The 27,255-nt window shown below is 44.3% G+C and overlaps 3 protein-coding genes across 5 annotated transcripts; 2 read left to right on the top strand and 1 right to left on the bottom strand.

Moving 5' to 3' along the window:
* The first annotated feature begins 2,999 nt into the window (after positions 1-2,999).
* On the top strand, positions 3,000-5,523 carry LOC124481006 (tubulin alpha chain-like). The gene is made up of 4 exons (XM_047040741.1): positions 3,000-3,087; positions 3,823-4,045; positions 4,153-4,301; positions 4,397-5,523. Exons 1-4 carry the CDS (start codon positions 3,085-3,087, stop codon positions 5,375-5,377), a joined length of 1,356 nt encoding a protein of 451 aa, XP_046896697.1. The 5' UTR covers positions 3,000-3,084; the 3' UTR covers positions 5,378-5,523.
* A 785-nt stretch (positions 5,524-6,308) lies between these two features.
* Positions 6,309-14,543, top strand: LOC124480997 (tubulin alpha chain-like). Of its 2 annotated transcripts, none has more exons than XM_047040723.1 (4): positions 6,309-6,396; positions 7,655-7,877; positions 8,086-8,234; positions 8,327-9,307. In XM_047040723.1, the coding sequence occupies exons 1-4, from the start codon at positions 6,394-6,396 to the stop codon at positions 9,305-9,307; spliced, it is 1,356 nt and encodes a 451-aa protein (XP_046896679.1). In that variant the 5' UTR covers positions 6,309-6,393. The 2 variants fall into 2 exon arrangements, with proteins under 2 accessions (XP_046896679.1, XP_046896680.1); XM_047040724.1 differs by lacking the exons at positions 6,309-6,396; positions 7,655-7,877; positions 8,086-8,234; positions 8,327-9,307 and adding exons at positions 9,711-9,853; positions 10,928-11,150; positions 11,261-11,409; positions 11,503-14,543.
* Positions 13,456-26,405, bottom strand: jph2 (junctophilin 2). Of its 2 annotated transcripts, XM_047040691.1 has the most exons (6): positions 25,499-26,405; positions 23,353-24,169; positions 17,941-18,059; positions 15,973-16,868; positions 15,712-15,808; positions 13,456-15,500 (listed from the first exon to the last, which is right to left on the bottom strand). In XM_047040691.1, exons 1-5 carry the CDS (start codon positions 25,875-25,877, stop codon positions 15,728-15,730), a joined length of 2,292 nt encoding a protein of 763 aa, XP_046896647.1. In that variant the 5' UTR covers positions 25,878-26,405; the 3' UTR covers positions 13,456-15,500; positions 15,712-15,727. The 2 variants fall into 2 exon arrangements, with proteins under 2 accessions (XP_046896647.1, XP_046896648.1); XM_047040692.1 differs by lacking the exons at positions 13,456-15,500; positions 15,712-15,808 and having other exon boundaries at positions 16,768-16,868; positions 17,941-18,057; positions 23,397-24,169; positions 25,499-26,404.
* Between the last annotated feature and the right edge of the window lie 850 nt (positions 26,406-27,255).

The following is a 27,255-nucleotide window of genomic DNA, read 5'->3' as shown; positions in this document are numbered from 1 at the left end:
TAGGACCTAACGCTAAAGCTCAATGTCCACTCAATAATCAAGGTCAATATGCTCCAAATTCCAGGCCTGAACTGCATTGTCAATTGACAGAGCTATAACCAAAACTGTACCCCCCCCCCCCCCCCCCCCTCATTTGTTCGCACAATCACTCAAAATAACTGTGAAACTTCACCAATTTTGCTTGCAGTGCATAAAATGCAATCCCACCATGACTAGTGTATGCCCAGCCCTCCATGTTGCTGATGCCTGCCTGCCATCCATCTGCCCAGCGCTCCACCCTCTTTGTCCTAGATTCTCTGCAGTGATGTAATCCTTCTGGACACATCACGTGGTTTATGTGTCTTACTGTTGCTGGAGGGGCTTGCCTCTGTGTTTGTGTGTGTTAGCTTAGCATTTTTCAAGAAGCCAACACCACTCTGAACTGAAAAAGCCTGGTATCCGTCAATGCCATTGCCCTTTAAGGCTTTGATAAGAGTGGTACAGTATGTTTCAATGCTGAACAAAAGCTTTGTAACAGAGCCTGAGCCTGTAAGCTGCTGCCCACATTCTTGTTCCCGGTCTCTAGGGTTACAGCCTTGTGCAGCTATCCTGTATACAGGGATCTGACCATTTACAATTTGAATAGAGGTTTACAAGGGTTTATTCAGTTAAGCCAAACGGATCCTCTGCCCAGATAAAGACTCTGTAGAATCCTCATTGAAAACATGTGCTGTATCAAGTAGTACACTGTACTGGTACACTAGTTGTGCTGTTGTACAAGTGGAAGCCCAGCTTTCCATCTTTTGCTATAAGTATTACAAATATACCCACCAGCACTGTTCCCTTCTCCTGAGGGCTTGTGATGTGGGTAGAAGAGGAAGCCACGCAGTCAGGGCTCCATGCCAGGCTTTCCACAGGGAGGTTCAGAGCAGCTGTGAGGCAAGGAGGAGCTTCTAACAGCTGCAGCACCAGAGAGAGAGACAGAGAGACAGAGAGAGAGAGAGAGAGAGAGAGAGAGGAAGGGAGGGAGGAGGGAGTGAGGGAGGGAAGGAGGGAAGAAGGGAAGGAGGGAGGGAGGGAGGGAGGGAGGGAGGGAGGGAGGGAGGGAGGGAGGGAGGGAGGGAGGGAGGGAGGGAGGGGGAGGGAGGGAGGGAGGGATGGAGGGAGGGAGGGAGGGAGAGAAGGAAGGAAGGAAGGAAGGAAGGGGGGAGGGAGGGAGGGAGGGAGGGAGAAATAATGAGAGAGAGGGAGAGAGAGACACACAGTTATGTGGAAGAATGTTCTGGGATGGGAGAGGTCCTCAACCCTCCGCCATGCTGCGTGACTTCCTGTATGACTCTCTATGAAGTTGAATACCAAGTGTCTGGTGTATGTCAGTGCACATTTATAGGCTACTTAGAGATTTTTTTAGATTTTCTTTTTTTAGAGATAGCGATTTTTGTTTATGCCTCAGAGACAGGTTTCTGTATAAATAAAGTGACTACTATCTAACATAGCTACAATAGAAAGACAGTTGGGGGGCTGCTAAAGAGTAAAATACATTGTTAGCAACTAAACATGATCATGTCACTATAGGCCTAGTACTACACTTTACTATTTATAGGCCAATAAAAGTATATTTACTGCACTACATACATAAGCTGTCTTTTTGATGTGGGCTTGACAGTGAGTGTGTGTAAGCATCCTATTCAATAAATTCCTTTTGTCCATACAAGATGATAATGTGTCCGATAATGCTGGGAATACAATGAAGAGTTGGATGTAATAGTCGTAGAGTCTATTTGACTTCGATTTATCATCTGTGATATGAGTTAAGACCACAGGAATTGCCAGGTCATTTTTTCTTATCACATTTTAACCATTAGAACTCATCACTTGGTCACTTCATCATATAGACAAATAATGATCCTGCACTTGTATTTAAGATAATGGACTTATCATCAATGAATGGGTCAGGGGTGCCCCCACACCTCCTACTGCTCCCCCCCCCCCCCCTCCTCTACTGGAGCAGCTGTACCCTACCCGTTAGAACTGCTATTCAAGCTTGGTCATGTGACTAACAGATAAAGGCGGTTTATGTGGGTACTATCCAGTAGCCCGGCAACTCCGTTATTCATCTCCTAGCAACGGTTGGATTCTGGGAGGAGGGCAAGGGGGGCTGGGTGTCTGTTGATCCCTGTCCTACATATCCCCCCCATCTAGGACTGAACTGTTTGACCTCCATTATCATATATAGAGGAATACTGTGGTTATACAGAAATCACACGTTCAAGTTCAACATTTTAATGTTTTTATTTTGTGGTGAAATGTAAAATCAATTGCAGTCTCTTTTAGATGAAGCTGTGTGGCCCCCAACCCCCTGGTCTTCCTAAAACAAATAAACACAATTAGCAAATAATAGCAAGGACATCACAACAACTCAATTTTGCATTCTGTCTCCTCCTGCAGCAGGAAACATTAACGAGGTTCAGAGTAGCATTCCACAACTGTTACAATTCTAACCCCATTGTGTGGTCTCTGTGTACGGGTGTCTGTTACATATGACAGCTATATCAGGTAAGACACATCCAGGTATATTCATTGGTGGATGAATAGATTTGTTATGCAGATAAGGCTTTCTGTTACATCCATTTGTCCAATGCACTGAATCGTTGCTTCCATTGGGTGTGTATATTGTTCCATTCTAGGAGTGCTCTAATGCAGAACATTCTTTGAGGATGTTAATGCATTGCAAAAATGTGTCACTCGATATTGTGAGTGTTTGCCCGATATCCACAACCTACAACGAACCGTGCCCACAATTAATGCTTCTAGAATGATAAAACATTACTGGAAAGCCGGGTGGGGTCCGTAGAGAGGAGGGGTTTATGCAATACACTTACTGGTCAGTGTCCATTAGAAATCGTAGCGAGCTCTGAAGCACCAGATTGACGCAGACTTGACCAATGAAAGCGAAGGAGAGGGCGCCAGGGCACCTCTAGTATATATAGAGCGATACTAACCCATGAGGAGTATTTCCTCTTACATCGACCTCATTGCAGTCGAATTGTAAGACGCTCTTTCCAGGAGCATCTACAAAGGTCGAGTGCAGTTAACTCATTGAAAATGGTAAGAGAATCTTTCCATGTAAAAATTCTACTTTTAAAACTTTTTCTAAATATGGTCGCTAAACAATGCAACACATTTTCTAAACTTAACAACACGAGAAAACATATGTATGGGAAAACGTTTAATAATTATTTGGAATTGGAATGGTCTGCATCGGTGCCTCAAAAACCTGCTTGTCACCAGAGAACACTGTAGTGCGCCTGTGATGGATACAGTGGGCTATGTGGCGCGCCTGGAGACAGTAGGTTTACTGACAAAGGACGTTTTGTGCAGATTACCATGCGCTTGGGATGATAATGCCGGTTCTGGACATCGTACTAGCTAAATCAGTTTACGCCTGTAAAACCTATGAAAGTTCAGGATAACTTCCATCTTGTCGTTCCACTACATTACAAGGATAATTGAATGGATTTGGATGCTCTGTCAGTGCGTTCACTTCATCCAATAGTGCGACAACGCCCTAAGTAACTCTATCTAGGCCGTTAGCATTAAGGACAATGCCAGTATGATTTTGGGCCATTAAAAATGTATATGAGTAATGGATACTTTGTTATTAGAATAACTCTCTCTCAAATAACTATTTTGTTTGTAAAGCAAGAAACGTGAGTCAAACTCTTGCAAAAAAAGCATAGGCCTTTATTCCACACTTTTATGAAGGAGTTTTATATTGAACTGCAGATGACATATAATTTATTGAGGCTTCTGATTCTAATCTCATACATGCTTCTTCTTCAGCGTGAGTGTATCTCCATCCACGTGGGCCAGGCTGGAGTCCAGATTGGCAATGCTTGCTGGGAGCTCTACTGTCTGGAGCATGGGATTCAGCCGGACGGACAGATGCCCAGTGATAAGACCATTGGAGGAGGAGATGATTCCTTCAACACCTTCTTCAGTGAGACTGGAGCTGGGAAACATGTCCCCAGAGCTGTGTTTGTGGACCTAGAGCCCACAGTCATTGGTAGGTTTTGTCCCTGCTTCAAAATACATACAGTAAAAGTATGAATTAACAATTTTTTTTGGTTTGTGTTAACTGCCCTACATGAAGTTGTCATTCTCTCTCTTCAGATGAGGTGCGCTCTGGAACCTACCGCCAGCTGTTCCACCCTGAGCAGCTCATCACTGGCAAGGAGGATGCGGCCAACAACTACGCCCGTGGACACTACACCATTGGCAAGGAGATTATTGACCTGGTGCTGGACAGGATCCGCAAACTGGTGGGTTCTTTTGAATGATTAAAATCAATAGTAATCTATCACTCATCATCTTCTGAATGAACTGTGTCTTGATTTCTGTTATTCCCACGCCTCAGGCTGACCAGTGCACAGGCCTTCAGGGCTTCCTGGTCTTCCACAGCTTTGGAGGTGGAACTGGCTCTGGTTTCACGTCCCTGCTGATGGAGCGCCTGTCTGTTGACTACGGCAAGAAGTCCAAGCTGGAGTTCTCCATCTACCCAGCTCCCCAGGTGTCCACAGCTGTGGTGGAGCCCTACAACTCCATCCTGACCACCCACACCACCCTGGAGCACTCTGACTGTGCCTTCATGGTGGACAATGAGGCCATCTATGATATCTGCCGTAGAAACCTCGACATTGAGCGTCCTACCTACACCAACCTCAACAGGCTAATTGGCCAAATAGTTTCATCTATCACCGCTTCCCTTCGTTTTGATGGTGCCCTCAATGTTGATCTGACAGAGTTCCAGACCAACTTGGTGCCCTATCCCCGTATCCATTTCCCTCTGGCCACCTATGCTCCAGTCATCTCAGCTGAGAAAGCTTACCATGAGCAGCTCTCTGTATCTGAAATCACCAACGCCTGCTTTGAGCCTGCCAATCAGATGGTTAAATGTGACCCTCGCCATGGAAAGTACATGGCCTGCTGCCTTCTGTACCGTGGTGATGTGGTGCCCAAAGATGTAAATGCTGCCATTGCCACCATCAAGACCAAAAGGTCTATCCAGTTTGTTGACTGGTGCCCAACTGGTTTCAAGGTTGGAATCAACTACCAGCCCCCCACTGTGGTCCCTGGTGGAGACCTGGCCAAGGTCCAGAGGGCTGTGTGCATGCTGAGCAACACCACGGCTATTGCTGAGGCCTGGGCTCGGCTTGACCACAAGTTTGACCTGATGTATGCTAAACGTGCCTTTGTGCACTGGTATGTGGGTGAGGGCATGGAGGAGGGAGAGTTCTCTGAGGCCAGAGAGGACATGGCAGCTCTGGAGAAGGATTATGAGGAGGTGGGGGTTGACTCCATTGAGGGTGAGGGAGAGGAGGAGGGAGAGGAGTATTGAAAAGCCACTCTAGGTGATACTACATCAAGAAGGAGAAAAATATCAGAAAACATTCCACCAAGAACTATTTGATTCTACCCAAACAACTACTGTCGAGAAAAATAAAACAAAGTTCCTGTGTAATAAATATGTGTGTGAAATTGTCTTCTGTATAGAGATTTTATTTTATGCAAAAATGCAATTAAAAGAAAATATAGTTGGCTATGGTGCTTAAAATGTTTGAATATTCTTCTTGCTTTGATGAATGAAGTGGATTATTTAACCATTTAATTTGATTGTAGAATGATCATATTAATGTCCTCAGGTCCTCTTCATTTATCTTTTTACCATGAAGGAGTAATGATTTCTGCAGAGCAGTCTGTACATTTGAGGTTGGATAGCAAGGAAAGGGACAGTGTTTTATAGCAGCGTATTTGTCCAATTCGTAAATCACAGCCTTGTGGCATCAGTGAAAAAAAAAAAAACATATTCCACCATGGATGTTTTGACATAAAAAAGAATCTGCACGTGAACCAACAATAGCTTCCCCTCAATAAATCATTGTAAATACAGCTCTAAATGTTTACAGGGCAGTATGGTCACATCAGTCGTCGTTTCTGGATCCCAAATATAATCTAATTCGTTTAAAACATGCATCCCCAATAAAGCCATGGTTGCAATGTTCACGGATTTTGGCACGTAATAGGCTATCAATAGTTTAGTCTACACTGACTGTGTGTAACATTCATTTTAATGAATCTTAATCAAAGTGGTCCATCTTCCGGGGGGGATTTAATAACTGTAGCCTGCCTAATGGTGGATGCTGTGTTAAGTCTGAACACACATATTCATATATTTTACTTATAAAAAGATAAACGTTTGTTTGGTTTTCTGCGCAGCTCGTTGCAGGCAACCCCCTGTGAAAGGTGGTGTATTCCGACAGCGTCACTGGATTATTTTCAGACTACGCACACCTCAACCGCAGACACTTCGTTGAATTCTCCCGATTTGTATCATAATCTCAATAAGGAGCCATCATGGTAAGAGTTATTTGATTTTTAATGATTATTCTCCGACTATTGTCTGCACTTGTTGTCTTTAAATTGTGTTGTGTTTTTAAGGCTTAATCTGATTTCGTGTTAGGCCTATTTTACTTGACAAAGAGATGTGATTTAATGGCTTTTTCTTCTTCAATTGGAGCGTATAATACCCGTCAGTTTCAAGAAGGCACAGACAAGGGATGTTCCTTCCATTTGGATTATTACAATTATTTATTTCACAATGAAATCAATGCCAGACATCAATCACTGCTCGAAAATTCTATGCATTCCGTTTAACTCAGATTATACGATCACAGTAGGCTAAACACACTGGGCCACCATTTCTCTGACAAATATGCATAGGCTACGCAGTGTTTTTTAACACGCAATTTCACTGCTTGAAAGTGGGTAAATCCACCAAACTCACTGACACCTAATTAAAAACGAGGTAGCCTGGCCTCCAGTCCCTGGATATAGATCCTCATAATTGTTCGCTTTTTTGTCTCATGCAAAATACGAAAATTTACAAGGCAAAATAATGTATTTTATACACAGTGACATTATGAAGATTTCCATGCACTGTAAAACAAATTCAGGATAAATCTGGTTGCTGTAGTCTCATTACAGTTTAAAGAGACAGCAGCATGAAGTGTCCTGACCTAGATAATCCTTTAACTGATACGCAGGCACAGAGCAGCCCACAATCCATCTACAGCAAAAAGGGCAGCCACTCCTTAAAATTGAATGAATTCTAGCCAACATTAAACATTTTTGTATATATGAAAAAAGGAACATCTGTAATATAAAATCATAGTGGCTACTCGAGAGACTAGATCTTCTGTCACTCATTCCTTCATTATTGTCCATTTAAGTCCTTTATGTAAAGCCATTTTCCTCAGTATTGAACTCTCTTTTCAAACAGTCTATATCAATCAATCAATATTTGTTTATAGTGCGTTTAAATACAACCATGGCTGACCAAAGTACTGTACAGGAGGCAAAGCAATTATTGCAGAAAAACGATGCATGTAACAATGTAGGTAAAGTACGGTAATCAAAAGATAAAACAGTTCACACTGCTTAAGGAATATTAATAACAAAAGATAATAATTGAGTCTAGAGAGCAGACTTGAAGGTTGAAATACAGTGTGTTAGTCTGAAATGCATAAACCTAAGTAATGTCTTAAATAAATCATAAAATATAAAATTATGTGACTGTTATAATTAAATAAATAAATATGTATTCTTTGTCCTTCAGCGTGAGTGTATCTCCATCCACGTGGGCCAGGCTGGAGTCCAGATTGGCAATGCCTGCTGGGAGCTCTACTGTCTGGAGCATGGGATTCAGCCGGACGGACAGATGCCCAGTGACAAAGCCATTGGAGGAGGAGATGATTCCTTCAACACCTTCTTCAGTGAGACTGGAGCTGGGAAACATGTACCCAGAGCTGTGTTTGTGGACCTAGAGCCCACAGTCATTGGTGAGTTGCATATTTATTTTCTTAGTATTATATATTGTTTTTGGAGTCAAAACTCAAGATGAAGATGAAGACCACACCCAAGTCACACCTAAATCTCCATTACAAATCTTTGTATACATAATGTAACAGTACTTCATGCTTAACAAACACCACCACATTACTCAATGAAAGTCATAACTGAACATTTCAAGTAATTCTCTCTCTTCAGATGAGGTGCGCACTGGAACCTACCGCCAGCTGTTCCACCCTGAGCAGCTCATCACTGGCAAGGAGGATGCGGCCAACAACTACGCCCGTGGACACTACACCATTGGCAAGGAGATTATTGACCTGGTTTTGGACAGGATCCGCAAACTGGTGGGTTCTTTTGAATTATTAAAATCAATAGTAATCTATGACTTATCTTCGGAATGAACTGTGTCTTGATTTCTGTTTTTCCCACGCCTCAGGCTGACCAGTGCACAGGCCTTCAGGGCTTCCTGGTCTTCCACAGCTTTGGAGGTGGAACTGGCTCTGGTTTCACCTCCCTGCTGATGGAGCGCCTGTCTGTTGACTACGGCAAGAAGTCCAAGCTGGAGTTCTCCATCTACCCAGCTCCCCAGGTGTCCACAGCTGTGGTGGAGCCCTACAACTCCATCCTGACTACCCACACCACCCTGGAGCACTCTGACTGTGCCTTCATGGTGGACAATGAGGCCATCTATGATATCTGCCGTAGGAACCTCGACATTGAGCGTCCTACCTACACCAACCTCAACAGGCTCATTAGTCAAATAGTTTCCTCCATCACCGCTTCCCTTCGTTTTGATGGTGCCCTCAATGTTGATCTGACAGAGTTCCAGACCAACTTGGTGCCCTATCCCCGTATCCATTTCCCTCTGGCCACCTATGCTCCAGTTATCTCAGCTGAGAAAGCTTACCACGAGCAGCTCTCTGTATCTGAAATCACCAATGCCTGCTTTGAGCCTGCCAATCAGATGGTTAAATGTGACCCTCGCCATGGAAAGTACATGGCCTGCTGCCTTCTGTACCGTGGTGATGTGGTGCCCAAAGATGTAAATGCTGCCATTGCCACCATCAAGACCAAAAGGTCTATCCAGTTTGTTGACTGGTGCCCAACTGGTTTCAAGGTTGGTATCAACTACCAGCCCCCCACTGTGGTCCCTGGTGGAGACCTGGCCAAGGTCCAGAGGGCTGTGTGCATGCTCAGCAACACCACAGCTATTGCAGAGGCCTGGGCTCGGCTTGACCACAAGTTTGACCTGATGTATGCTAAACGTGCCTTTGTGCACTGGTATGTGGGTGAGGGCATGGAGGAGGGAGAGTTCTCTGAGGCCAGAGAGGACATGGCAGCTCTGGAGAAGGATTATGAGGAGGTGGGGGTTGACTCCATTGAGGGTGAGGGAGAGGAGGAGGGAGAGGAGTACTAAGTGTTTCAGCTAGGATGCCCCTGGCTCTTATCTTAGGTCTACCTAAGGTATCTTACAAGCACAAAATCCTAAAAGTATAAGTACTTCTTTACACAACCTCATTTTTGTTTGCTTACATTTTGTTTCAGGCACTATCTGTATTTTTCATTAATTGTGAAGAAAAGTTTGTATTATTTGAGGTGTATTAATAAAAAACTCGATTCCTTAAATTATATTGTTTGGGATCAGTTATTCAAAAGGTTTTTAAAGAGATGTACAGTCATCTGGCATGCGGCATGAGGTTTTTGTTCAACGAATCAAATGGAAGAACTAGTTACACTGACTGTTGTGTTAGCCAATAGGATGTGGGACATACCATTTCATAGCCTATCAGATTTTCCAGCTCCACATCCCCACCGGATCCCAGAGATATAAATTGACCCACCCAACAACAGTTGTTGCTGTAAGTTCTTGCAAAGTGACACATAAACGTCTGTCTGTGAGAGTCGGCTTGGTCATACTCTTCATGTTTTTGTTCTTCACATCTCAAAGACTCAACTTACAATGGTGAGTATTTAACACAGATGATTGACCATTACCTTTAAAACAGGAGAAGCTTCGGTTTGGTGGACAGAACATGGTGGCACTAGCCGGTTCTGGTTACTGGTACTGCATTATTTTAACATAAACCTATGAAATTAAAAGGTTTACATCTCTGTAAAAAAATGTTTGTGGTAACAGTCTGCATTGGTTGGAAAACGTTCAGGATTAATACAAATTGAAAACCTACCTGAAAAATGTGTTCATTTTAGGCCTAGTCAAAACTGGATGAGAATGGTTAATTCTGCTAAATGTGTCTGTGCCACCCACTTCCCATTTGGCTTGATCCAGGAATGCATTCAGGATTTCACTATGTGGGAGATAATTTCACTCAAAACTCACTGTGCTCTTGTGGGCCTGTACTTTAAATTAAGGAATATAAAAATGTAAATCCACAAACTTGGAGGTTTTTGTTTTTTTAATTAAAAACACAATTTAGTCTCAAAATAGCTTGAAATAAAGTTATAGATACTTGTTGGCAAGTATGTAAGTATGCAATTATTAATCATACAATGACTTTTGATTTACAAAGTGTAAATGCCTTCTGAAGAACAGTTTGTACTTTTATTATTTTCACAGTGATCATGTGATCGATTGAAAACAAAGATGACATACAGTGCAGTATGTGAAATATTCCTGATCTTAAAACACTGTCCATTTTGTATTCAGATAGTGTGACTTGCGGCTCAAGTCAGGTGACATGGTCAGGATGTTCTGGTTTAGGCTGATGTCTGCTTCAATGAAAGCCTTTTTTCTCATTCCTCCTCCCCTTCCTCCTTTCTCAAAATATGTAGAAACTGGAACAGTCTATAGGCGCTTAGAACAGTTGAATCACTGTGCTAGTATGCTGGTCAATCAGAGATGTCCTGTAAACACTATCATGAGTTCACAACATTGTACAAGAAAGATAATACATTAATAATAATAACATGATACTGTGTGTTTTGTTCAAAATTATTGCACTTTAGTGATAGTTCAGCATATTAATGCATAACAGGCTTGTCATAATACATAAAAAGTATTTACACTTTACTCCTTCAGCGTGAGTGTATCTCAGTCCACGTGGGCCAGGCTGGAGTCCAGATTGGCAATGCCTGCTGGGAGCTCTACTGTCTGGAGCATGGGATTCAGCCGGACGGACAGATGCCCAGTCACAAAGCCATTGGCGGAAAAGATGATTCCTTCAACACCTTCTTCAGTGAGACTGGAGCTGGGAAGCATGTCCCCAGAGCTGTGTTTGTGGACCTAGAGCCCACAGTCATTGGTAGGTTTTGTCTCTGCTTCAAAGTACATAGAGTAGAAGTGTAATGAAATAACAACTATTTGGGGTTTGTGTTAACTGCCCTACATGAAGTTGTCATTCTCTCTCCACAGATGAGGTGCGCTCTGGAACCTACCGCCAGCTGTTCCACCCTGAGCAGCTCATCACTGGTAAGGAGGATGCGGCCAACAACTACGCCCGTGGACACTACACCATTGGCAAGGAGATTATTGACCTGGTGCTGGACAGGATGCGCAAACTGGTGGGTCCTTCATAATAAATCAAATCAATAATAATCTATCACTCATCATCTTCTGAATAAACTGTCTTGATTTCTGTTTTTCCCACGCCTCAGGCTGACCAGTGCACAGGCCTTCAGGGCTTCCTGGTCTTCCACAGCTTTGGAGGTGGAACTGGCTCTGGTTTCACCTCCCTGCTGATGGAGCGCCTGTCTGTTGACTACGGCAAGAAGTCCAAGCTGGAGTTCTCCATCTACCCAGCTCCCCAGGTGTCCACAGCTGTGGTGGAGCCCTACAACTCCATCCTGACCACCCACACCACCCTGGAGCACTCTGACTGTGCCTTCATGGTGGACAATGAGGCCATCTTTGATATCTGCCGTAGGAACCTCGACATTGAGCGTCCTAGCTACACCAACCTCAACAGGCTCATTAGTCAAATAGTTTCCTCCATCACCGCTTCCCTTCGTTTTGATGGTGCCCTCAATGTTGATCTGACAGAGTTCCAGACCAACTTGGTGCCCTATCCCCGTATCCATTTCCCTCTGGCCACCTATGCTCCAGTTATCTCAGCAGAGAAGGCTTACCACGAGCAATTAACTGTATCTGAAATCACCAACGCCTGCTTTGAGCCTGCCAATCAGATGGTTAAATGTGACCCTCGCCATGGAAAGTACATGGCCTGCTGCCTTCTGTACCGTGGTGATGTGGTGCCCAAAGATGTAAATGCTGCCATTGCCACCATCAAGACCAAAAGGTCTATCCAGTTTGTTGACTGGTGCCCAACTGGTTTCAAGGTTGGAATCAACTACCAGCCCCCCACTGTGGTCCCTGGTGGAGACCTGGCCAAGGTCCAGAGGGCTGTGTGCATGCTGAGCAACACCACGGCTATTGCTGAGGCCTGGGCTCGGCTTGACCACAAGTTTGACCTGATGTATGCTAAACGTGCCTTTGTGCACTGGTATGTGGGTGAGGGCATGGAGGAGGGAGAGTTCTCTGAGGCCAGAGAGGACATGGCAGCTCTGGAGAAGGATTATGAGGAGGTGGGGGCTGATAGCGTGGAAGGAGAAGAGGAAGGAGAAGAATACTAGTAATACATTGGGTGTTCATCTCCATAACTGTCCAAAGTATTGACTATTTCCATCTATATTTGCTCTAATGTATAAATTACAAAAAGAAGAATCAGCAATATATAATTAAATCCAATCAAGTTAAATGAACTAAGTCTGGATTTTTCTGTACTTTGTGACACTATACTTAACCTAACTGAAGTGTGTTTGCAGTTAGTAATATAGTGTAGTAGGAGGCCCTCTAATGTTTGCACTAGCACATTGGCTCATGGCCCTTCTGGGTGTTGTGCTTTTTGTCCTGAAGGAGTTTCCGTACTGGTGGAGACATGTTTTTTGGCTAGAGGGCAGTATTCTGTAACACTTGAATCTTTTTTAGATCTTTTATCCTGGATTCAGAGGTTAACACAGTAACTCATGAAATGAGTAGTAGCTTGTCAAGATCACAACCTGCAGGCTACTCATTGATGAATACCTACCTGCAGTAGTTTCAATAAAGCACAAACTGACCACACAGAGGGCACCTGTACCACACCAGAGACTTCTGCAAGTTCCTGAGTTTCAGACTAGAGACATTCTTTCCACACAATCTGATTGAGTGGTTTGGCATTCCAGGTGAGGTGGTAATAGTGATGACACCACCATTTTTTCACCGTGTATTTGCCTTTTGTGCTTTTCTTTCACTCTGAATCTATGAGCTTTACACAAAGTGCTGTAATGTGGACGGCTTGACAGTTGCCCGTCTGACAACCCAAGTCTAAAATAGGGCCTGGTATTCATAGCCTGTCATGGGGGAGATCTGTCAAGCTGGCAGACAGGTGGGATTTAAAAATACTGTTATTGTTCATTTGTTACTGGTCTAGACCAAAAGATATGGCAGATTAAAATAAATCTAGAATACGTCCTAATTAACCTAATTAAATGGAATAGCTAAAGTAAAAATACTTCCAGTAATAACACTACAAAATGGTTTTGTATATGAAAAAATGCCAAATCACATACCAGAGTTGTAAAATTGATTTATTGTTTTACATTTAGTCATTTAAACCTACACATGAAATGACATCCAAAATTCATGGGCTCCAGTGACAAAACAAAATGGCCTGTAACTTGGAGTGAAACTAACATGTTATGACTACTTCATAGTACATAACAACCAGGAACTATGTTGGATATTGTATTATTCAACAAAAATGATTAACTTTACATTTTCGGGAAAACACGTTGTTATTGTGTGGGAAAGCTTCTTTACATGAGGCTGTGTCTGCATTAAAATACATCACCAGTGGGGTGAGCAGGGCCTTCATTCTGTCTTTACTATCTCATCAACAGAGATTGAGTTCATGAATTCTTCATTAGCCTATTATGCAGAACGGAAAACAATAATTTGGATGTAGGAACAATAAACATACTAATCATGTTTTAGAAAAGCACATTCTGAGTGCTCTCGATATGTGTGTAAGACCTGGAGTTCCACTATATCAAACTACATTTTCCCCCATCACGCAAACTTGAGGTAATTGACTTTATAGGATAATAAATAAAGTATGTGTAGTTGGATATTGTTTTTCACAAATAATATTATAACAGAGCATTTTGATTGGTTTGAAAAGCTGTGTACTTCAAAAATGTACAAAAAAACACACAAAGTGATCACATGCATACAAAAGTTGAGAAAAAAAATGATTATTTGGTTTATTGAAGCATAACCTATTTTTTATCCAATAGTATCCATGCTATTGAGAATCTCACAGACCATAAACAGCAAAAATGCTCTCAAACTAATCCATTATCCTAACAATCTTTGCATAGTCATATATACTGTCTATAATCCCATATATTCAGCACCATCTCTGAAATCAACAATGTACATCCACTCCCAATCCATGTCCTTTAACTGAAGTATTGAAGTTCTCATTTCAATCATCCGCTTCCAAGGCAAAACATACAGATCTCTTTGTCAATCTGATTCACTCAATCAGGTGTTTTCCTTATGTGCTCACAAACAGACAGCAGTAGATTAAAATGTTGTTCATACACAACAGAAACACAACAGAGACTAAATGGAGGGACACTCCAAGTCTACATAATATAGTTAACAAATCAAAATATGATGGTTTCGAAAAGATCCCACCAACAAACTGACTTGCACTTACGTTTCTTTTAAACATCCTGCTCAAAACATTTGATATAACCATGAACACAAACATCCTCCAGTGTGACACCTATGTTTTGTGAAGAAGAGTGAATGAGGAGATCCTGAAGATGGACAGTACCAGTGCATTCCACTGTAGTGACGGTTAGTGTGACACATCATCACCAATGCCGAGGCACATTCCTATCTTACTAAAAGCCCTCAAGAAATTAAAATAAATCTACTTCATACAAGAAAATTGACATTGCAAAAAGAAAACAGGCTAGCTTTGTACCATGATCTCCAGCAATAGAAATGTCTGTTACTCCCAAACCATTCTCATCATCATCATCGTCACCACCATCTTCATATACACTACTTAATTTCAAGGCAAAAGGGAGAAGTCTAGGTTGAGATATCCCAAGATTGTACTCTTCTACTGACAAGCTAACAGTCACATGTGTACTACAGTATTAACAGTCCATCTGCTAACTAGTTGTGAGGCCATATCAGGTTTGGCCAGTAACACTTTCCAGGCCTTTGCAAAACAATGACCCAGACTGTGACTCATCCTTCAGAGGCCCTAGGTGCAGAGCGAGCTACACTGTCTCCAGTATAGGGTCCTCACTGATGAAGAACAATATGGCTCCCCAATATCCACAGACACCAGTTGTGAAATTCAGATGACAGAATGACTGCAGATGGGTTGTCCTTCAATCCGGCGAACAGATCTGCCCACCCTGTGTAAAAGCATTTGCTTCAAAAAATCTCACACGGATACATCAACAGAACCTGCAGTAGAGCTGGAAGCGGCCAAGCGGGGCCATATAAGGCTGGGGTGTCTTGGTAGGCTCTGATCTCTCTGGTCCTGGCTGAAAATACGGGCCACCCCTCTCAAATGCAGGACGGTAACCTGAGGACCCACCCGGGAGACAAAACAAGTATGAATACAAATGATTCAAATTGATGGACACATATAGAGATAAAGGACATTAAGGATATATTGCCATACAGTATCGTATTGTGATACTATATTTCAAATGAACACCAGACTGTTGGCAATATGTATCTTATGGTTACCCTATGGATACCCTATGTAGATGAAGTGAAATAACAACCATTACCTGGGTTGCCAATGTCTCATGACAAGATGTGAACAAAGAGAATAGCCAGGCCGATGTTCAGTAGTATAACCATGCAGATCATAACAGTGTTTGGCCCCTTGAGAAGAAACATACAAGCATTAGCACAGGGTGAGACAAAGAACAAACAGAGAACATTTAGTGATGTTTCTATAGTTGAATATGTTCCTTCTTGGCACCTGTAGAGACATTTTACATATATTATCTACAAATTATCTATTTTGGGAGCTCATGCAACCTTACCTGGTCATCTTCAAAAGAGTCTATGATTTCACTTGGGGTCTTCATTACAGTTTTGAATCTTGCCTCAGCTTTAGGCTCCACCTTTGGTGCTGGTTTGGCAGCTGGCTTGGTGGGAGCGGAAACTGCTTTGGGTTCAAGTGTGGGTTTTGGAGCCGGGCTGGGCTCTCGTTTTGACGAAGGCTTGGGCTCAGCTTTGCTGACAGGCTTTCGCTCCTCAACCTTGTTCTCGGCAGCAGAGGGCGGGCGTTCGTGGAGAGACTCGCGCGTGCCTGCTCTCTGCTTGAGCTCGCCCGCATTGGGCTCTGGGGTAACAGCTTTGGAGGACGGTTTGGAGGGGGGTAGCGGTTCTTCTTCATCTGAGAAGATGAGGCTGGTCCTTACAGAGGCTGGGGCAGAGGCTGGGGCAGCTTCTGGAACCTTCACCTCGGTGTCCATTTTCTGCAGCGGCTTAATCTCCAAGTCGGAGCCCTGTTCAGCCACGTTACTTTGGCGACTCGGGGTACGAGAGGGACCGCGGCTGCCGGTGGCGCGCTCCTCAGGGGGGGCGGGGGCAGGGGCGGGGGCGGGGATGGATGCGGGGGTGGTGGGTCGGCTGCTGGGCCTACTGTTGGCCAGGCTACTTCCTCGGCTGCCACTACCTTTACTGCTGGCCTTGTCTCCATTCCAGCTCCCGGGGCTGAGAAGGTGGGGCTCCTCCTTGCTGATGCCCAGGCTGGGAGAGGGGGTGCGGGCAGGCGTGGACACAGGCATCAGGCTGTCTAGCTCATGCATCACAGGGCTCTCCGGGGGGGTGGGTGGGGGCTCCTCTGCTAAGAGGGGCTCGTGCATGATAGTCTCTGCATTCTCAATGCCCTCCACGATCTCCTGAAGTGCTCTCTTCTTCATGTACTCTGGCCCTGCAGGTGGCACACACGGATGGGAAAGATCTCAATCTACAGGCTGTTTATAAAACATGACATTTCTCATTTATTGCTGTCATCATACATGACATTTGATAGACAAATGAATGTAAGCCATCCTGAACATGCAGGCTCTCCAGTAAATGGGTTACTTTGATACATAGAATGGTTTGGTTCATTTTTGTCTTAAGCAGTCCCCTTATTACAAACACATGGGCCACTCTGCCGCTCTGCATCCAACCAATTGCTTTGATTCAAAATGGTTACCCTCTGATTTCTACTGGACGTTGTTGAGAAGTGCAGTCTAGCTTGGATGTAAGGTCTACACGGGCATGATGGAGCCACCAGAGGCCAAATTCACAAAACATTATTTTAACTTATTATTATTACTTACTTGTTATTTTCTTATTATCTACTTAAAAAAGAAACTGTTGCATTCCCTCCTAAACGTTAGTAAGAATGTTATTTTAGGCCACGTATGAAAACAAAAAATCCTCACTTAATTTACAACATTCCTCTGGTTTCATAGTTGATTAACTAGTTGTAATGAGGTTAGAACCAATGAGGTTGTTCTAACAGGGTATTAAAGGATGAGATAATCAACCAATTAAAACTCTCTGCATTAACCCCTTTTCCCCTATCAGAATGAAATCCTAGAAGACTGTTTATCACTCTGCCGTCTTTGCATGAGTGATCTTTCCCAGAGGAATGTGCTGTGACTGAAGACCTTTGTCCATTTGGAGCATTAGCCAAACACATCTCAGCCAGCCACTCAACGGTGACAACCTTTTATCAGCAAGGGTCTATTTGAATCTTCGAGGAGCTCAGCTCGGAAAAGAGAAGACAAAAATGCGGAGGCACACCGGAGGCTGAGAGGCCAGTGTGTGCAGGACGGATGCGTAAGGAACCTGATATGCTCCTGCAGCCCCAGTGAGAAGGCCCTTTTTTTAGATCCTCATAGAGGACACTATCCTTGTGGAGCACCTCCTCAACCCAGGATCAGCAACCCAGCACGGACGACAGCCACGCCGCTGTGACTGAAGTTCAAGTTCAAGATTCAGACGAGTACCTGGCTGGATGAAGGAGGGGGAGAGCTCTCGGGCCACCACCCTGGCGATGCTGGACTCGTTGTTGGAGGCCTGGGAGGACAGGTCTGCTGCGTCTGCCTTGGCCTTGGCATGGGAGGTCCTGGAGAGACACAAAACCAGGGTTCACTCAGCATTCCTGTCCCGTTTGCTCCTGGCCTGTGGCTGTGGTTAGAACGTCATTATTGGAAAGAACAGGTGATTGTATATGGAAGGGAACATTCTGCTCCACACGAATGAATGAGTGTGTGACAAGTCTTCACACCTCACTCCAGATGGTGACAGTTCATGCAGTACAAATGAATGACAATGAAGGAATGAATGAAAGGAAAATGGCTGTTCCTCACCCTGCGAATCACATTATTCCCTCTTTATTTGGAAATATACTTTGTCATGTTAGCAATGATAAAAGCAATGAGAGCATCCACAACACTTAAACCCCCTCGTACCAAACCTGACCAGAAGGAAAACACTGGACTCAAAACAAAGCCTTAACCAGAAAGACTCACTGAAAAATCACCGTAGGCTTGATTACAAAATACAGTCATGCCTGATGTGAGGGGCATGTGTGTTTGGTCGGTCACATGGGTTCTAGTTAGTAACAGAAATAGAGAAGGGGCATTTGGTTTTATACTGCTGAGTTGGAACTGAAATATATGACTTTATGAAGATGTTAGCACCTTGGCTCAGACAAAGTTAATACTCCATGGGGTCTGCTTTGAAGGGGCCTCAATTGTTGTACCTGTGTGTATATGTGTGTGTGTGTGCATGTGTATGTGTGTGAAACTTCTCAAATACTGATCCAGTATTCGAAAATAAATAAGTGATTGTACAAAATGAAATGTGTTACTCTTAACTATCTAAACATGTATGACAAATGGCAACAGCCCTTCACATTATTGTGATCTCTCCGGAGTGGGGGATCTGATTTGAGTGAGTGTGGCGTAGTCAATGCTGTTGATATCTCTGGAGGGCTGGGAGTATTACTGATTGTGATTACTCTGTGAATACTTGACATACTGTAACGTTACACGGGGCTCAAAATAGCTGTGGCCCACTTGAAGACTCTGAGGGGTAGGCTCTTCCCCCTGGAACAATTAGGGGGGCACTTGAAGCTCCCTGCTAGATTTAGTAGACCTACACCTGTCCCCACCTAGTCAGCAACACCCCCTCTTTCAGGGACTTCTGCCTTCCTTCACACTCTCTCTGAGCTCATATCTAGACTGGCTGACACATGGTCAAAGGGCCAATGCCGTCCACATCAAAGGTGGATTCAACAAATCTAATTGCCTGAAGCTTGAAATCTAAAAAAGCAGCTGATTTGTGAAACGTCAATGGGAAAACCCATTGCATTCACTCCATATTGTATCAGCAGAATGTTTCAATTCTTGATATTACAACGGCACTGGAGGCTTGACGGGTTGCAGGTTAGCTTGTTTTAATGATGTGATTTGCTTAAGAATATCTAATGAGACTTGCATAATGCATTAACAAGTGTGTGGTGAATATCTCCCCATCCGTTTAGCACACTAACAGATTATGCTTTCGAGCGGAATGTCGTCTTGGCTGCGACACTAACTTGCACTCACAACACACAGAAGTGCCATTCTATGGTGTCAGAACTGTAATTCCTACAAGCCTCGTTCCCACAAACAGATGGAGCGTAAACACAGTATCCTTGGAACTAATGGAAAAAGGCTGCTGCTGGACCCAAAACATGATCTGTTGTGTTGTGTGGTGTGTAGAGGTTCCATAAACGGTTGCCAGCGTGTGGGTGGAGAGAGGCGTAGGGCAGATGGTATCTCTTGCAGACTAACTACCTCCACCATCGCAGCTCTCAGAGAACATACACCAGAGCCAACATACACTACAATCACTGGAATTGTTTTGGTGCGGTGCTCTAGCTAGTTAGCGTGAACTCGTATATTGTTTTTCTCACAATCAAATGGACACTTATGACATGTAAGTGGGATGAGAAATACATGAGATGTCCTGTTGAGAACAGATAATACATTTGAAGTGGTATCTTGCTGACTTATTTTCAGTGGGTATGATGCCACTGTTGAATGCTGCACTTCTGCTCCTCAGTGGCATCCTTTCATCGCCTCGCTTCAAACAGACTATTTTAACAAAGTGTGATATCTAAAACTGGGACCTGAATACTCTGTATGGTTTCAGGCTTCCCTAAAGGACCCCCCCCCCTCTAACCTAAAGGCTGGGGCAGCTTAAAACACAAAATGTGTACCCCTAAAAAGCTAGTAATGCTTTGAGTTTTAGCTTCCATTGTGCTGCTCATGAATTGCGCATAACTCCACATGAGCTTCAAGAGAAGTGAGATCTGTCAGCATGGAATATGCCACTCCAGCTCAGGGGATCCCCCAAGCACTCTCTCTCTCTCTCTCTCTCTCTCTCTCTCTCTCTCTCTCTCTCTCTCTCTCTCTCTCTCTCTCTCTCTCTCTCTCTCTCTGTCTCTCTTTATATATATGTATATAAATCATACAGTACATCATATATATATATAGTATACAGATGTACTGTATGTTTTATTTAGTATCCAAATTTGTTTTTAATATTTTACAAAAATATTGTGTGCAAATATTGCAGTGTTCAGTATTTTGGGCCTTTTTCGCACAAAGATAGAAAATTGACAGGACATGTAGATGAAAGAGAGGAAGAGAAGCAGAAATGGCTAAAGCTGGAATCGAACCCGGGGCACAGGGGCATCCCTACTTCATCACAAGTATTGATAGTTTACAGTACATACAGTACACAGGCAAGAATAGACTGGCTCCTCCGTCACACACGCCTCTCTTTGCAAATGATTAAACTAGTTGCAGCGGCACAAAATGCCTGTCTCAGCAATAATGTATGTAAGTGTAGACACACAACTAAGGCTAGGTGTGGTACATGTATCTGCTACTCTCTCATCCCCAGACTTTCTCTTATGAGCTCTGTCATATTTATATCCATGGAACCATTTGACACCCCTGCTGACGCAAGACTGCCCAGTGTCTCTGCGCTGCTTATCCCTTGGCTGTGCTCAAACTTGTTGGATGTTCTCCCTGTCAGACTCCTACAAACTGTTCCCAACAAGACGACATGAAACGTCCCTGTTAACAGTCCGGATCCAGTGACACCAGTCTCTAAGCCTAACCCTCACCCAGAGCTGTATCTCAGCTGTGTGTGGCTGTTTGTCTGTGGCTGGGCAGGAAAGTTGGGGGAAGAGAGGGTTCAATCAGCTGTTGCATTCGCCTGTGATTGTGCTACAGCAACAGTGTGCCTGCCCTTATTTAGTCAGGCCTCCCTTCTGACACAGTGCCTCCGTCTGCCTGTGCGTCATTAACGCCCAGAGCAGCGTCCAACAGTCTCTCTTCAGACCCTCTCGGAGCCTGCTCCCAGCCCCCGCCAGACAGCTAGACACAGCTACTGAATGTCAAAGCACAACATAGGCTAGCTGACGAGCTAACTTCAATATGCAACTTGATATATTTATACCTCCTGACCTAATCTCTCTATGGCTATAGCTACTGGTTGGCACCATTACTGGGTGGCTGGATGGTGGTTTTGTAGTGGGTCTTGGCAGGGAAAGAGCTCCATCTTCCTGGTTCACATGGGGCTACACAATTCAATGTTGGCCGGATGTGGTGCTCTCTCTTCTATCATAACAACATAACCACGCCTCATTGGGAAAGCCTAGCGGATTGTATTGTAGGTCTAAAACCTTTGAAGCTCTGAATTTTCAATAGGAAATGAGACAGAATTATCTGTGAAATTCATTAAAACAAATGTGTCTGTCACCATCACCCCTGTATTGACTGTGTAAATTACACACTTAAAAAGGTGAGAGACAATCACGGTGAATCTGTATGAGTTTGTGTCAACAGTTTGAGACCACCCAAGTGTGATTAGAAAGTTGTTTGTAAAGTCGATAACTGTTTATTTCCAGTCACTATCCCTCACAGTCCCCTGGATGTTAGTAATCATGTCTATTCATGGCCTTGTCTGGGCACCGACCTGTCTGAGAAGATGATAGAGGTTAACTACTACACAAAGGAAAAAAAACTGTTTGCCCCATAACTCTTATTATGCTGCATGTCGCTGAGGTAAAATATTTAGATTTCCATTTGCCTGGGACAGGATCTGCAGTCCATCAGGGAGAGCCTGCCTGCTGTAAACACTGAGCTTATTTCAGGTGCAGAGGCTTACATTAGATAATACAGGTCCTGCCTTGTATGGTGCGGGTGCATGGACAGCAGGAAACCTGTGTCATTGGAAAAGAGCATCACCATTCCCTGTTTTGTCAAGCAAGGACAAGGACGTGGACAAGGACGTGGACAAGTAGAAGAACAAACAACACACCATCCAGCGAAGCTAGAAACACATTTGACCTTGTTCGGCTGCATGCTTGATGGCATTTTAACTCCCCTTTCACGTCATACACTATATGATTAGATCATTGACAAATTGGTCTGACAAGTGCAAAGGCAAACAAAGAACTGCTTTGGGACAACACCCTAACAGTGCTTCAACATCTCAAAAAATCCCAAAGGAAACACAAAAGTTCTACAAATCCTGTTATTTTACTTTTCTTATGTTGGAAGTTGTAGTAAACACGAGTGGACACTTTCATAGAACAATCCTTTGATGTGTAGGAACAACAGGGAAGCCAACAGCCGACTTTTTGTCAGAAGGCCCACATCATTGGGTCAAGGGGGTGCTTGGTAAACTGATACCATGGCATTGCTTTCCTCATTGAACTTGACAGTTAGGTCTGTGTGCCATAGCAGGCTCTGCCCTTCATGTGCAGGTCCATGCAGGGTCAGCTCATGACGCTTATGGTCACTGTAGTGTTGTCAATGAATGGCCTTGTGGTGAACGAGTTCTATTCCAAAGGGTGAAAAAACTTCCAAGACATCAAACTATATATCAAAGGCTCTAGCCCCTCAAACACACCTCTGACTGGTCTGTGTTAGTAGGTGTGTGTGTGTGTGCGTGTGTGAGATGAGGTTGACTCTTCTGAAGGGTTCAACCTCCAGCTATTGAGAATGAGATGTGGGTACTAGTCCATCTTGACCTGCAGCTAGAACTCATGCTTCCAACTTACAATGTAGCTTGTCTTGAACATTGTCCCCCTTACAACAGCTCTATTGTTTATGCAGTGCCATCCAGAGGCATCCTCCCGTACAATGTGTATGCAACTCTAAGTATGTAAAGAGATACTGATGGCTGATACTGGATGTGTTTCTATCCTAATTCTAATTCTACTTTATCCTTATCCTGTATTTCTTGATCACATTCAATCTTAATGTCAAATAAATAATGAAGTACATAGCAACATCCACAACACAGGTAACAACAACACCATGGGTAGTCACCCAGCCTGTTTTGGTTTGTACCTGGAGGCAGCGATCTCTGCCTTCTGTTTGGCGATGGCCGCCGCCCTCTGAGCTCCCTCCACGCTGCGCTCCACCTTCTGCTTGATCTTGGTGCCCTTCAGCTGGATCACCCTCTTCTTCATGGCCTTCACCAGCATGTTGTTCATGTACTTCCCCTCCTCCTTCCCGCCCTCCGCAAAGGTGGTGCAGCCGTAGCCGTGGCGCTGGTTGTCCAGCCACTCGCCCTCGTACTTGAGGCCGCTGGACCGCTCGCTTATTCCGTAGCCGGAGCGCTTGTCGTTCTTCCACTCGCCCATGTAGACCTCGGTGGTGGTGGCATCGATGTCGGCCTCCACGGGGGGGAAGTCATCCACGCCTGCCAGGCTCTCGTCGCCCAGGCTGATGGTGGAGTTGGCATCGCTGGCCGCCGAGCTGAGGGCTGACTCGGTCCTCAGGAAGCTGATCTTGCTCTTCTGGCTGGACAGGGATGTGCGGGAGTCGGACTTCTTCAGCTTGCCCAGCAGGGAGCCACGGCGGAACAGGCCTTTCTTCTTGGGCTTGACGGCCTCTGGGTCGACCTGGAGCGTGAGGGCGAAGCCCCCGCGGGAGGGCCCCAGCTGGGTGGGGGTGGGGACGGGGGTTTCCTGGCCGGAGGCATTGGTGGTGGTGATGACGGGCGCGTCCTGCTGGAGCAGCGTGCCGTTGCTGTGCTCGCTGCGGAGAGAGGTCAGGGAGGTGCGGAGAGGGGAGCGCACCACCGCCGCCATGCCATAGGGCACACTTTGACGCACCCCGTATCCATGTCGCATACCACCTGTAAACTGACCCTGGAAGGTGCCTGAGGAAACACAGGATGTTCACAATGTCTATTAGCAGGAGCAATGGTAAACAGGGACATTTTGTCTTCATCTGAGAAAGGCCTGAGCAGATTCAAACTTCATGAGCAGATTCAAACTTCATGAGCAGATTCAAACTTAATGATGCAAACTTCATGAGCAGATTCAAACTTCATCTGAGCTTCTCGTGTGCTGAAGCTTGTTGACAAGCTGACAGTACCCAGGCTGTATCACCATCCTTATCCCACTGCATGTCTGTGCATGGATTGGTGTTGGATTCATGTTATAGGCCTGTCTTTTCAAAGACACAAAGCCTTGGCACTTGATATTAAGTTGAAATCTGAAATGCTGACTTAGCTCGATTTATGTGAAATCGATATAAGCCAGTCTGAGTGCTCTTCAATGCTGTCCGTTGTATCCACTCTGTGTTGATGCATGTGGGCGGTTTAACAACACAGGTTGAGGTTGATGCCCTGTGTTAGTGTTACAGTAAATGTACTTAGTGTGAGAGACTAGTCTCAGTAAAGTTATTTCTGTTAGCTCAAACTCATCAGGGGTCTAGTCCTTCATGCAGACCAAGACACGTGTCTGGATGCCATCGCTATTGGGGACTGTGTGGCCAAGAGAACACAGTCGGAGCTATTCTTACATCCTGACACATGGCAGCTTCACATCACCCTGATCACATCACTTAGACCTAAATCTGATGAGTCAGCTAGACAGGGCAACATTGGCACAGGCATGATCTGTTATGTTTTTTTCATCACCATCGCAACTTAAAGGCCACAGGAAATGCTGTGTTTGTTTCAACTTACATGGCAATACAAACAAATTGTGATTCTGAAACTACTGTTTAGGATGCTGGTCAGTGTATGTTAGACATTTAAATGTTCACGAGGAAAACATGCATATATCCTTATACGATTCTGTCAATGGGAAATAAAAAAATAAAAAAGCCAATTCAGTTTATACATAATGAATTTTGTAGAATAACAGGTTATTTGCTTTAGAAGAACATCATTATAGCACCTGACAGCATATGCAGCCTGTTAACACACTTTAGTATTTACTCCTCCAAATGTGTCTTCATGTATCACTTGGATTTGGCAAGAGGTCAAGAGGCGATGGGCAAGGCACCAATGGGCCATCTGGCCAACAGTTGGGTTCCATGATCCATGCATGGTTGCTAGAGTCACACAATCCTCCTTAAAGAACCCGCATGTGATCAAACATGTTAAGCACGAAAAGTACATTTCAAGTACTTCGCTCATGTTATTGCATTATTAGGTCAAGCACACATGACACATGCTAAATAAGAATCTATATCCCACCTCCATCAGCATACGTCTCTGTGCCGTATCCATCTTGCAATCCGTTATTCCATGTTCCTTCATACTTTGCGCCACTACCTATACTCAAACGTGTGCCGTATCTCCCTTTGAAGCCGTGAGTCCATTCTCCTTTGTAAACCCAGTGTCCTTTAGTTTCAACGCCCAACCCGTGACGCTTTCCCTGCGACCAGTACCCTTCGAAGGTGTTTCCACTGGGCCAGGTGTAGACTCCAACCACTTCAAACCCATAATTCCAAGAGCCGGAGAACTCCCCCTGTCCTTTCGGTCCGGTACAGATCCCATGGCCATGTGCCTTTCCACCCTCCCAGCCACCACAGTAAGCACCTCCATCGTCAAATTCAAAGCGACCTCCACTCATACCTTCCTTAACCGCAGCCAAACATGTACTTTAGAAGTTTAAAAGTCAAATTAGGCCTACCTGTAACTTTGTCAAAATAGAATCAGTCCATACACAGACAAGATAACCTTCACCTGACATTAAATTTCGAATTTTAAATGTCCCCAATTCAATCTAAAATTGGTCCGATTTTCTTCTCTGTAGTTTTTTGTAATTTCGGATCATGTCCAGTACTGAACGTTTTAATCACCTATCAGAACCACTTCATATTACGCGCGCGCATTACTTTTTTTGTTAAATATTTCCCCCTTGTGGATTCGGAGTCATGGACTTCCAGACTCCGTGCAGATCAAGTTACCTTTACAAAGATTAAGATGTTTTCTAATTATTTTGATAAACAATTTAGGATATCTTCTATTAAGCCCAGGCGCTTGATCATGGCTTTTAAGGTGGCCATAGAAAAGCCCCTTTCCCCTGTCCCTGCCTCCCCTTACTGTGGCGCTTTCTCCAAACTGTTGGTGCGGTTGGAAATACAGACCTAACAAGGCGACCAGATCTACACACACTGTTCCAAAAATACAACCCAATCCTTAGCTACTCTGCTGCAAGGAGCTATGCCAGAACACTTGTCTCTTCGGGGTTGGGCGTGCATGCAGGCTGTACGCGCTCACGGTGGCCATGGCATGCAGTATCTTCTATTTCAACACCGCCTAAATAAATCTGCACAGTTCAATGTGCTGAAACAAAGTGTCATAATTAAAGAATGGCTGATGATCACGTTGGCCTAATTGGAGTGAGGGATAGGTTCATATTTGGTACTGTATAGGAAAGGTCAGAGAACTGCTGTTGTTTTAATCTTAATATTACTTGTGTAACGACGCTGATATTTAGATTCTGCTCAGGGCTTGGAAATAATTTCAGAGGCTCAGGTCTGTGACTCGTGTGTTCTCTCATATACAGTTGCACCCTCTACTGGCAGAGATTTGTTATTGCAATGGTTTTTCTGACGATCTGGTTGACATTATCCGAAATCCGAAAACCTCGTTTTTTTCGCCCAATTCACGTGAAACGTGAACGATGTTGCATAGGGTAATGGCACAGTCGCGCACGGCGAAGGTTGATCACGTTGCCATCAAGCTAACCAGTCTCCGTCATTTTGTGACTAAAATTCGTCACCTTGTCACCCGAATGCTTTTTTTTGTCAAGACTGATGCACTACAATTGTAAAAAAATAAAAAATAAAATAAACCAAGCTATCTCATCCACTGGGCTGTCCTCACAGAGAGGTCTTTGACCTTCTTGTGAAATACACCCTCCCATCACTCGGGGGTTCCACCACGGCGTGTTTGTGCGTATTGCGTGATGTGTTAGGCAACACATTGGTCTCATTTTGAGTGTA

The sequence above is a fragment of the Hypomesus transpacificus genome, chromosome 18 (assembly GCF_021917145.1).
Source record: "Hypomesus transpacificus isolate Combined female chromosome 18, fHypTra1, whole genome shotgun sequence".
Taxonomy (NCBI): Eukaryota; Metazoa; Chordata; class Actinopteri; order Osmeriformes; family Osmeridae; genus Hypomesus; species Hypomesus transpacificus.
Note: the sequence above shows the minus strand (reverse complement) of the source record. Positions and strands in the feature narration are given on the sequence as shown.